Genomic DNA, 12,795 nt, shown 5'->3' with positions numbered 1-12,795 from the left:
CTTTTTTACCATATAGACATACTGACAGACAAACTTTTTTACCATTTAGACATACTGACAGACAAACGTTTTTACCATATAGACATACTGACAGACAAACGTTTTTACCATATAGATATACTGACAGACAGACTTTTTTACCATATAGACATACTGACAGACAGACTTTTTTACCGTATAGACATACTGACAGACAAACGTTTTTACCATATAGACATACTGACAGACAAACTTTTTTACCATATGGACATACTGACAGACAGACTTTTTTACCATATAGACATACTGACAGACAAATGTTTTTACCATATAGACATACTGACAGACAAACGTTTTTACCATATAGACATACTGACTGACATAGTGCGTTGATATAAGCCTTGTAGTAAAGTATACACAAAAACAAAAACCATAAAAATAATTGATGCTTACATACATATAGAATACAAAACAAAGTCCAGTTAAAGATAAAACGAGCAGTAATGTTATCTAGAGAAAGAACTGACGCTCTTTGTACACTGATACGTCCATCCAAAAAGACGTTTGCCGAGTCTTTGTTAAGCTAACAGAATTGAGAATTGGTACTACACTATACTAATGGAAGATGTGGAAGAAGCCAAATCATTTCTAGAACTTACAACCATAAGTCCGTGCCTATGTGACACCTCACTGCCATCCTTCTCGTAAGAAATGTTTTCATATGTGGTATAAACTAGGCTAAGTTCCAGATTCACCGCTGAGGGATCGCTCCTGAGACAGAGCCTCCTTCCTGACACTCTCAGCAGGCTCAAAGTCCTCCGCCAAGAACAACTGCAGCGCCAGCAGTTGACGGTGGCCGAAAGCGTCCTCCTAAAGTTCTCCCCGGCCAGGGCGAAGATGGCCAGGTTGGCCGAGAAGTTCAGGTAGTACATGACCTCGAAGGCGCGTTGCAGCGCCGGGTCTGAGTCGGTCATGTGAAAGGAGCCGATGGTGCTGGCGATGAGAAGCTTGAGGCGGATCACGTGACTCGGGCTGTGGAGAAAGAGGAGCGTCAACGACACGATGGTGAGGAATTTGGCCACCTTTGCCTCTGCTGTCTGAGATCGATCCTCGTCGCGTCTGTAAAATATAACAAGAAAAACATACAAAATACTATTAAAAAAAAAAACAACTTTATATAAAGTGTAATTCTATTATAAGTTTGGATCAGACGTGATTAAATTTGTTATTTTGTTATAGAACTAGACTAACAATAATAAATCTGTACAATTTGTTAGATAGCTAGTTTAGTTAGTTGAGTTGCGCACTTTATTGGACCGGCAGTGAACGTACATTTTATAGTGACCACATAGACTTTTGGGTTAGAGGTTAGGATAGACTTTTAATTAATCAGTTACTGCTAGACTTTCAAGGGGTTAACATCATTGTTAGTGGCGGGCTAGACTTTGGCCCATTCTGTATTAAACATTGTTTGAAGTTTCATTCTGAGTGTACTAAGTAATTGACTTTTTGTTCCTGTTGGTACCTGTTCATCCTGTGGCGGATAGCATAGTCTCGAAGCTCGCAATTGTAATACATTCAACAAGGTACGCACGCATCTAGTACAGGGGTCGGCAACCTTCTGAGTCGAAAGAGCCAAAAATTACACATGTTTAAGTTTTTAAAGAGCCACAACATTTTTTTTCTAGCCAATAATAAATAATACAACACTAACTTGTACTTTATAACCAACAATTGAGCAAACAAATTCAATGAGAGCGATGGCTTTGCAAGGGTTTTAGAAAGTTTGGACACATTTGGCTGATAACTTTGTTTTTAGCTTCAAACACGACTCTACATTGCATTCCTTAGTTGGCGTCTTACTTTACTTTTAATTACATTCATGCAAGAGAACAAAGACTGGCACGAACATGTCGATCCAAAGATAGTCAGCACTCCAAATGACAACTTTTTCAACTCACTGTAGCAATCTAAAAGATTATTCCATGCGCGAATAATCTCGCGACATTTCTTTTAAAGCTGTCCACTTTTGTTGCATGACTTACATACATTTCTGGACATCCAACTCTTCCAACTTGATTTTTAACTGTGTAAAACATAAGCTGGGCTTTCCATTTCCTTGCAGTTTTAGATTCAGCCCATTTAATTTTATTGTTATATACACCATGAAGTAAAATGTTTACAACCATTTGTCGTTCTCTAATTCAGGTTTATTCAGGGGATTAATGCCTTTATCATTTAGCAATTTGTGTATTTCATCCAAGCACAATGCAAAACGTTTTAACCTTTGGAAAACCATCGCACACTTTATTGGGAAGAAAGAGGTTGGAATACTAAGTCTCCATTTCATTAAGAATTCTTTAAACTGACGATGGTAGAGTGCTTTTGACAAGATGCTGTTAACAATCTTGATTACCAAATTCACTACCTCAACTATTTCGGCCAGAAATGTTTGGGCCCAAAGCGCTTCTTGGTGCATCATGCAGTGAAACGTAAGAATTTCAAGGTTTATTTAGCTCCGAAAAATTGTAGTTAACCTTTTATTGTTTCCTGTCATACTTCTGGCCCCATCAATTGCTATTGAAACGATTTTATTTTAACTCGATCTTATTGTCTTCAAGATATTTTTGCTCGGCGTTCGCTCTATCTTCCCCTATAGATTGTCACGAGAGCGGTAGCAATCCTAGACGTTCTTTTTTTGGACCTTGGGAAGACATATACCTGAAAAAATGGTCAACTTGTGCCGTGTCTTTATGTCGGAACACTTATCTATATCAAGTGATAAGACAAAAAAAAATTGAATATCTTCCAACTGCAAATGTGTTACACTTGAAGACATTTTAGCAAATCTATCTTGTACTGTTTTAGCGGATAGTGGCAAATCTTTGATTTTCTTTTTCAAGATTTCTGGTTCGTTTTTGAAACAGTACTTCAGATGCACGTAGGAAGCAATCTTTGACATACTCAACATCTGTAAATGGTTTGTTTTTTTGAGCAATTTCTATTGGTACCGCAAAGGTTGCCAGATTAGCCTTACTTGTAGATTGCTTCTAATTTTGAGAAGATAATCGCTTCTAACTGTTTCATTTGAAACAATACGTCATAGCCAAAGCCAGTAGTGAAGATACCAATGCGTCTTGCGTCGAAAGCGAATTAAAACCAACATAGAAACATCCGACGACGGACAAGAGCTTCCGAGTGACTGACAACAGTAGCGACGCGTATAATGTAGGAGGGGTGTGATGAAAAGCGAGTACAAGCGTCTGAGAAATAGAGTCAGAGCCTAATCCTCGTTAAACTATTCAGAACTATTTTTAAAAATGTTTTGATAAAATAAATAATATTTGCGTATGGAACTAAAGAGCCGCAGTTTCACATCCAAAGAGCCGCATGTGGCTCGCGAGCAGCAGGTTGCCGACCCCGGAATTCTAGTATAATCAAGCATCATTGGTAATACTTCAAGTACATCTGATTTACACATGCATCCGTTACAAATTATAAATATTTTTTACCAATTGTTTTTGTTTAGCGCTATTTATGACCAAGATGCCTGTGTGTAGTCGCTGAATGAACTTTCTAGGTTGTGTCTGTTCTATTTATGTGTATGTTTCTGTTGTGCTGCCTTTATATGAGCAGAGTCCTTGTAATTACAACTAATTTCCATTAAGATCAATAAAGCAATCTTAGTCTTAGTCTTAGTCTTACGGTGCGTTATGATCTTATCACCTGTCTGGACCAGGCGGAAAAAGGAAATGGGAGACAAATGAAGTACCCTATTGAATGTTACCGTGATGGTTTTGTTATTTAAAGTGTTCACTCAGGGCTTAAGGCCTCAAGGTAACTAATTCAACTTATACTACCACATCTGTAAAGTAAGTAGTCTTTCTATTTCTTTATCTTGTTCGATACCAAAACAAAAAAATAATTAATTACCAATTGTTAATTAATTAATTGTTATCTCCTTATTATCATCTTTGTTTAATCAGGAACAAGAAATAATTATGCAAACGTTCAACTTGATCCGAGCTAGGGTGAGTTGATATAACGTGTACAATCGTTTGACCAGACAGACTGACAGACAGCGTGAGTTGCTATAACGTGTACAATTGTTTGACCAGAAAGACTCACAGACAGGGTGAGTTGATATAACGTGTACAATCGTTTGACCAGACAGACTGACAGACAGCGTGAGTTGCTATAACGTGTACAATTGTTTGACCAGAAAGACTCACAGACAGGGTGAGTTGATATAACGTGTACAATCGTTTGACCAGACAGACTGACAGACAGGGTGAGTTGATATAACGTGTACAATCGTTTGACCAGACAGACTGACAGACAGGGTGAGTTGATATAACGTGTACAATCGTTTGACCAGACAGACTGACAGACAGGGTGAGTTGATATAACGTGTACAATCGTTTGACCAGACAGACTGACAGACAGGGTGAGTTGATATAACGTGTACAATCGTTTGACCAGACAGACTGACAGACAGGGTGAGTTGATATAACGTGTACAATCGTTTGACCAGACAGACTGACAGACAGGTCGAGTTGATATAACGTGTACAATCGTTTGACCAGACAGACTGACAGACAGGTCGAGTTGATATAACGTGTACAAACGTTTGACCAGACAGACTGACAGACAGGGTGAGTTGATATAACGTGTACAATCGTTTGACCAGAAAGACTGACAGGCAGAGTGAGTTGATATAACGTGTACAATCGTTTGACCAGACAGACTGACAGGCAGGGTGAGTTGATATAACGTGTACAATCGTTTGACCAGACAGACTGACAGACAGGGTGAGTTGATATAACGTGTACAATCGTTTGACCAGACAGACTGACAGACAGGGTGAGTTGATATAACGTGTACAAACGTTTGACCAGACAGACTGACAGACAGACTGACAGACAGGGTGAGTTGATATAACGTGTACAAACGTTTGACCAGACTGACTGACAGACAGACTGACAGACAGGGTGAGTTGATATAACGTGTACAATCGTTTGACCAGACAGACTGACAGACAGGGTGAGTTGATATAACGTGTAAAATCGTTTGACCAAGACAGACTGACAGACAGGGTGAGTTGATATAACGTGTACAATCGTTTGTCCAGACAGACTGACAGACACGGTGAGTTGATATAACGTGTACAATCGTTTGACCAGACAGACTGACAGACAGGGTGAGTTGATATAACGTGTACAATCGTTTGACCAGACAGACAGACGAAGTAGATATCAGCTTTGTCAAATAATGTCTAGGCGACTTATGGCTATAAATAAAGAAAAATATTTACTCATTCAATACTCTAAATACTGATGACCAGCTTACAGCATGCGGACTATATTCAACGATGCAGTGTCCCGGAACATCTGGCAAAAGTGCATAATATGTCACAAACATAATGGATTTGACGCATGGGCGTAGCTAGAAATTTTCCATTTGGGGGCCCTTGCATGTTGCGTAATATTTAATATTTAATGTAAACAAAACATTCATTTGGGGCCCCCCTAAAGTGTTGGCCCGGGGGATTATCAAATTATCCCCATCCTCCCCCCCCCCCACCATAGCTACGCTACTGACTTGACGATTTCAGCAGAGACAAAGACATACGTGTGAGGAATTTATATGGCTCCACTCCCTCCCACCTTTTTTTTTCCTTTCCAAAACCGGAAACAATAGGGCACCACAGCTTTAAAAGTAACATTAAAATAAAGATAATTATGGGCGTAGCCGGGAGGGGGGTTCAAACACCCCCTCTACTTAGGGGAAGGGGAGGGTCGGAGTTTAGTGACTGATTTTTTGCTTTGATTTTGTTTATTTTAGGTGAGATTTTAATACTAAACCATCACTTGTCCCAGCGCAGCCAAAGGGGTTTTGAGTTTAAAACCCCCCAAAAATGATTTTGACGATAAAACTTTCCTTTTCGATATAAAATCTGAAGCAAACTTTAGTCACCTAATTCCAAGAGCGTGGCAAAGAGAGGTTACGGACGGAATTTAGGAGTTACTTATAGAGATCGGGTCTACATCAAGGAAATCCTATGCTGAACTGGGAGGCGACCCCTTAGTAAGGTTGTGACAGAGCGTCGCATGAGGTTTGCGGGACATGTGTCTGACAAAAGGAATTACGCATAATAAGAGTTGCAATGAAATGGAGGCCATAACGAGAAAAAAGCAAACATGGACATCCCAGTACAACTTGGCGCCACACTTTCATGGAGGTCTTCAGAGCATGTTGGAAAAGGCTTCAGACATTGCCAGTGACAGATTTTTGTGGAAGCACCTTGTTGCCCAATGCGCCGAACGATATAAGAAAGTAAGAAAATTACGTTTTTAATATAGAACTTTTTATAGCAGGATAATTGACACTGTAGATACCTCAGAATATGCATTTTGTTAGCTTTCAATACCGGAAGTAGTGCTTGGCGGCGGGGCTCCTTGCTGGTAAGGGTGGGGAGTCTACAATTCTTCCACTACCTCCAGAAAGAACTCATTATAGGGCACAATAAACGTCTTCCGAAAGAATGAAGGGTCAGAATGTAATAAACATTAATTTTATATGCGCGCGCACACAGACACACACAAATATATATATATATATATTGGCTGGGGGGGGGGAATTCCCCCATCCCCCCCCGAAACAAAATGCTGTCTACGCCCATGAAGATAACCATTCAGTCATAGTCAGATTGTGTGAGGATTTGCTGAAGTAGTCGTCAAACCTAACACCAAAAGTTAATGTATGGTAAGTTATCACAACCCATCCTATCCTCGCCCATCACCACCTCGCCCATCACCACTACCCATCACCACTACCCATCACCACTACCCATCATTCAATGCACTTTCCGCTTTTCACTACACACTTTAGTTTTGAAGACATTAGCTAACTGAGCTTGTTCATTGGAAATAATCGCCTTGAAATGTTCTACATCTGTAGTTCCATTTCTAAAGCTTTCTGTTCCTAGGTAAAATGTGTGCCAAACGAAAAAATAAAAACAAGGGAGTTAATATGTCAATGTTCATTCTTTGCAATTTTACATTTACTTGCGTCCCTTGACTTTATACTGTAACTAGATCAATGGAGAGAAAGACAGACGGATAGACGGACAACGAAAGAAAGAATGAGAGAGAGAGAGAGAGAGAAATGCGGGAAGAGACACACTGAGAGACAGACAAGTCCTAGATCTATCTCTCGATATAATATACATTCATATCTAGGTAGAAGGAAAATTCCATAATTATATTAAAAATGGGACGCTTAGTGGGTGTGTGATAATGCTCTTCCAAAGCGAGAGGTCACGGGATCCATTAATATAGTCAATCTATGAGAAATTCAAGCAACAGACAGAGAAAAACCAAATCAAAATACTCTTGACTATTTCCAGGAAAAGGGGGGGGGGAGAGATTCAAACCCCTTCCTCCACCCCCCCCCCCTATCATAAAAAAAAAAAATAAATCAAAACTAAAGTTACCACACGAGTGTAGCAAAGGTGCATATCTAGATATTCAACCCCTCCCCCCTCCCCACACCCAAAAATATTTTCACACTAACTAACAGTTGCTAGAATCTACAATAATTAAAGTCACAAAATAAAAAAAGAATGCAAACTAAATTTCTCCGAGCCTCCAAATAAAGCATTTCACGCATTGATCTGTTTTTCTACCAGTTGCTGGGCTCCTAAGTGCAGTGTCTAGCAGGTTTCCCATTAGATCTTCAATTTTGTTAGCAAAATAGCACGATATTGCGCTGTAACAGACTGTAAACACACACTATTGGACACCGATGGGGGCGGGTACAAATTTCAATTCCCCCCCCCCCCCCAAGTAACTGACAAGGGAATGGTGTATCTGCTGTCATTCCACTAACTCCTGAAAGATACTGTTCTAGGGCACATAACAAAACAACGAATGAAAATAACGGACTTGATATAATGGAATAGTTAAAATGTATATATTTATGCATATGTATGTAGGTATGTATTAATCTTATTATAGCTTTTATATAGTGCAACTTTCATGCTTATAACATGCTCAGAACGCTATGGTCCAATCTCATTTGTGGACCAGTTTGGGGGGGGGGGGGATATCTGGGAGAAGGTTTTCCGTGCTGGCTATAGCCGCTCAGTATACACAACTCTGCTCCAGTCGGGTGTTGAACCTAAAGCCCACAAGACAAACCAGGTTCAAGCGTACTTAGCCTCTCGACCACGCTTCCGTCTATATGTATAACTGTATGTGTGTGTGTGTGTGTATGTGTGTGTGTTTGTGTGAGCAAAGAAAAAATAAAAAAAAACTATTGCCTTCCCAACCCCGTTCCCTGTTAATTAAAAACAAACTCCTGTCATGCTTTAAAGACAAGCAGCGAGTCCTTCCCACAGATAGCGACCCCAGACGACAGCCAGCGCAGCTAAATGGCTAACGAGACCCAAGAAAGAAAATAAGTTGTCTCTAATTATATGTGCGAGTGCGTGCGCGTGTGTGTGTGTGTGTTAGAGATACTTTGAAATAGAGATATCTACTCTAGGGGGAGAGGGGAGATGAGGGAAGCATGGAACAGTTATCGGGCGTTACTGTCACAATTGACTCATAACTCGCGGACATATTTCTGCGATGACTCATGTCGGTCTTGTCACACATACACATACACTTTCTGAACTAAAAATAGCTCAATTGGAAAAATACATGTGTCAGACTTTTAACAATGTTCATACATCTCAAGAACAAAAGGGTCAAGGTCACCCTCTGTTGTGTACCGTGGATCCTTTCAGTCCAAACCAGGAAGTCATTCGCGCCGATGAGAGAACGACATGCAAACAAAAGCAGTAATCATCAGGATAATTATAGGAGGGACGAGTTCCTTCGGCGATCTGCTTCTTGGGAGATGAGCGGTGCCCGACTTTGGTCGACGATGGTGTAAGAGTAGTAGGAATGATGGAAGCCGAAGGTATTGTATGAGTTTCTTCTTAAGTTATGCCCACGTGTAGTGTAACTGTGTTTGGGCGTGCGTGTGTGTGGTACTGTTGGGGTGAAGTGGATTATGGGATGCCAGATTAAAATAAAAAACATGAGTAAAAAGGGGCCCGAATTAAAGAACTTACGAGAGAAAAGAGTCCTGAGTTAAAGAACTAGCAAGAGAAAAGAGTCCTGAGTTAAAGAACTAGCAAGAGAAAATAGGCCTGAGTTAAAGAACTAGCAAGAGAAAAAAGTGTTTGGTTAAAGAACTAGAAACGTGAAGTAGATATGCATGGGTTAAAGAATTAGAAAGGTGAACAAAGAGGCATGGGTTAAAGAATTAGAAGGTGAACATAGAGGCGACTAGCTACTGAACAGACAGGCCACTAGCCTCTTAAAATAGATCCCGTTACATGAAAGTGCTAATGATTTTAAAAGTGCTTGTACGAGTTTGCTCCATGTGTTAGATGTGATCTACCAATGCACTAAAATGAACACAAAAAAAGTAAACTAAAGCATCACACTGGGAACTGGTTGCCATATACATTTTACACGCTCGTGTCCTGAACAGAATTAGCGTTGATTTCAGTTGAACATTGTTATGAAGGGAAGCCTAGTACTGTGTCGCGGGCCACATATGCTCCTGCATTAAAAAAGACTTCATAAAAATTACACATTTCTTGGCTTTTTTTTTTTTTTACACGATTACAGTAAACTTGAGTAAACGCACAAAAAAAAAACTGTAGTTGTATTTTGCATAAGGCAAGGTCAGGGTTTTTTGTTTTGGTTTTACAAACTCACTCTGTCTGTTCGTTGAACACGTTAGTTTTCCCACTTCCCATTCTCGGATCAAATTGAAACTTTGCACACGTATTTACTCTACTTGATAAAACATGTATTCAAAAAGTACCATGAGTTAATTAACTATTACTAATTAATTATTTTGTTCGCTATCGATGTAGTGGTATAAGCTGAATTAGTCCCCTTTATACTTTGTTTAGAATGAGTTTGAAACTAACAATAGATAACTATAAAATCTTCTATTTTCATAAGCACTCCGTTGGCACAGGGGTTTGCATGAACCGAGAGTTCGAATTCAAGTCGTTCAACTTTAGTTTTTATAAATGCATTTAAAAAGCGATCACAAGATAGACCTACTCCCATTATTTCACCCCTCATCACTTTCACTACTGGTCTAGACAAGTGATAGGATAAAAGCGTATTGAGAAAGGTAGAATGGGTGTGGGAGATATAACGTGTACATTGTACCAGACAGTCAGACTGAGTTGATATAAGCTTTGTAAAAAAAGATGGATAGATTTGATAGAGGAGCACCTCGCACCAGGTCTCTTAACCCAACCATGGACGCTCATGTGCTGACTTTAATTGTACCTAGCCAGACCTTTCACCAAAGTTTTACCAGTTGATGTCTTATATAATACAGACGTTACTTCAAAAAATGAAGATGATTACGTCCTACGCCTCACCTTGGCCTTTGAGTTCAGTAGGTCACACATTGTAGTTCACTTTGAGGACGTGACCTGAGCTATATGTCTGCCAGTGAAATCGATATTTCGTGTATTGATTTCTGAATGAGATACGCTGGCTTATGTGTTTTGTTGTTGTTATACTATTTACTTATGTTCTACTGTTACAGTCAGTGAGTACTGACATACTTGGGTATTTCCAATACAGGGTACACATCAAGTTCTGTACCATCGATAGTCCATTGACCTGGAGAATCTAATTCAGTAGAGGCTTCCATACATGCCAGGTAGCTCACACCAGTGTTGGCCTATTACAAGAGATGGTTGCACCAATTTTAAAAAAGCAGCGTTACAGAAACTACAGTTTCTATGGCCGACGGTCACGTCCCAGGTTCCCCAGCGTATGTCAAGTAGAGCAGGCTGGATTGATGTGTGGACCCATTGGCGTCCTAAAAATTCGGATATTCAGTCTTCACTGGTATTCGAATTCGAGGGACTCCCCCTCCCCCACCCCCCCCCCCCCCCCAACGTTTGGAAGCCAAAGCGTTATGCCACTTAGACATGAAACAAACCTTCAGTGTTAACATATAATGGGCAATTCAATACGTTAATTTTGTATAGGTTACAAGTTCAGGATCCAAAGTTTTTTAACGGTTACCCCTCCTTGTAAATGCTGCCCATTTGATCTACTTTATGATTCACGGAAATAAATAAATAAAAAAAAATATTAAAAAAAAACCAACGTAATTTTTCTGCGAACGAATAAATTGTATAATGATAGTCACAAGTAACTAGTCACAAATCAAGGCCAATCCAGCAGCTGTAGCTATCAGGCACTTATCAAACACAGCACCTCATGCATGAACCATGTCACGGACTGGAAATTCAGACCGTTAAAAAGTTTATCACGCTCTGTGGCAGTAAATATATCTCCACTTCTAGGTAATGATAAGCTACTTCGAGTGTAAACAGGTCACGAATGTGTTCTAATTTTTTTTTTTTAAGTCTCACATTTTCCCACCTGGAAATTTGTATTTATTTCTAAGTTGTAAGCTTTCTTTTGTACACACTTGCAATCAAACACACACACATATCCATGAATATATAGCTGTTACAATAATAATAAGGCTTGTCTTCGAGTCCGAAGATTTATGAGGAGTGCAGTATCTTACGCAGCCTCCCTCTGTGACCTACATATCTTGCCACATCCAGGGCAAGCATAAACTTTGTCCGCCGGTGGTCGATTAAGATTTTCTTTTCGCCGGCTGCGTCAGAGATTTTCTTCTGGTCGCAAATGTGTATCCCGCAGCCTTTGTGAATGACCTCCAGCTGTCTCGTTCTGAAGCCGCATGCAACCAGATGCTCTCTTCTATGTCAGCTACGGCAAGTTGCCGCCTCAGCTGGTCTTTAAAGCATTTCCGTGAAGCACCTCTGTTACGTCGACAACCTTTTAGCTCACCAAAAAAGACTGCTTTTGGCATGCGTTCGTCCCCCATTCGGGACGCGTGCCCTGCCCAGCGAAACTGTCGGACCATAAGAAGTCCCTCTGTACTGTCCATACTGATGTTCGCAAGGAAATAGGTATTATATTTACAAACAAACATACTTTCTGGTTTTCCTTGCTTAGATAGAAACAGTTAAAATAGGACAACTATTAGAGATAAGCTTGATTAAACAGTGACAACAGAGAGAGAGAGAGAGAGAGAGAGAGGGGGGAGAGAGAGAGAGATGTAGATAAACCAGTTTGTAGATAGTGACGTAGGTCTGGACAATTGAACAATGTAACGTCCTAGAAGGAGATAAAAGTCGGAAATCCCCCGGGACGCCCCTTCATGTTTTGACAACAGTCCAGTTTGCTTCAAGAACTCTGATCTAGTTGAAAGATATCACACCATGGACTATTTAGACCTAATTTCTATCACGATAACTCTCTCTCTCTCTCTCTCTTTCTCTGTTTTCTTTTTTTTTTTCAGTCTGTCTCATTCTTGTATGTCTAATTCATTCTGTCTATCTCTCTCTTACAATATGCTTTTCTTTTTTCTTTTTTTCATTCTTAATTTTTTCTTTCATATTATTTTTTTTTTTGTAACTTTCTTTCAATAACGTCATTTTATCACTCTCTTCTTAAGTTCTGATTCTTTCTCTCTCTTTCTGTATATATATATATATATATATATATATATATATATATATATATATCGGATCTTATTCGTCTATTCTTTATTTCTCTCTATCTCCTATTCTCTCTCTCTTTCTTTTACAATCGTTTGCTTTCTCTCTTGTGCTCTCTATACTACTCTCTTTCTCAATCTTACTTTCTCTCTCTCTCTCTTTCTCTCTTAATTTCTCATTCA

General features: G+C 39.6%; 1 protein-coding gene across 1 annotated transcript in view; it reads right to left on the bottom strand.

Annotated features, from left to right (window-relative positions):
- Window positions 1–492: 492 nt before the first annotated feature.
- The window catches only part of LOC106071677 (uncharacterized), an 84,893-nt gene continuing 72,590 nt past the window's right edge, over window positions 493–12,795 (bottom strand). The window contains exon 4 of the mRNA XM_013231834.2: window positions 493–1,098. Coding sequence (XP_013087288.2) covers window positions 585–1,098 — 514 coding nt within the window. The 3' untranslated portion in view covers window positions 493–584. The remainder of the gene's footprint in view (window positions 1,099–12,795) is intronic.

Source organism: Biomphalaria glabrata, chromosome 15 (assembly GCF_947242115.1).
Source record: "Biomphalaria glabrata chromosome 15, xgBioGlab47.1, whole genome shotgun sequence".
Taxonomy (NCBI): domain Eukaryota; kingdom Metazoa; phylum Mollusca; class Gastropoda; family Planorbidae; genus Biomphalaria; species Biomphalaria glabrata.
The sequence above is the reverse complement of the archived record's forward strand: the minus strand, read 5'-3'. Positions and strand labels throughout refer to the sequence as shown.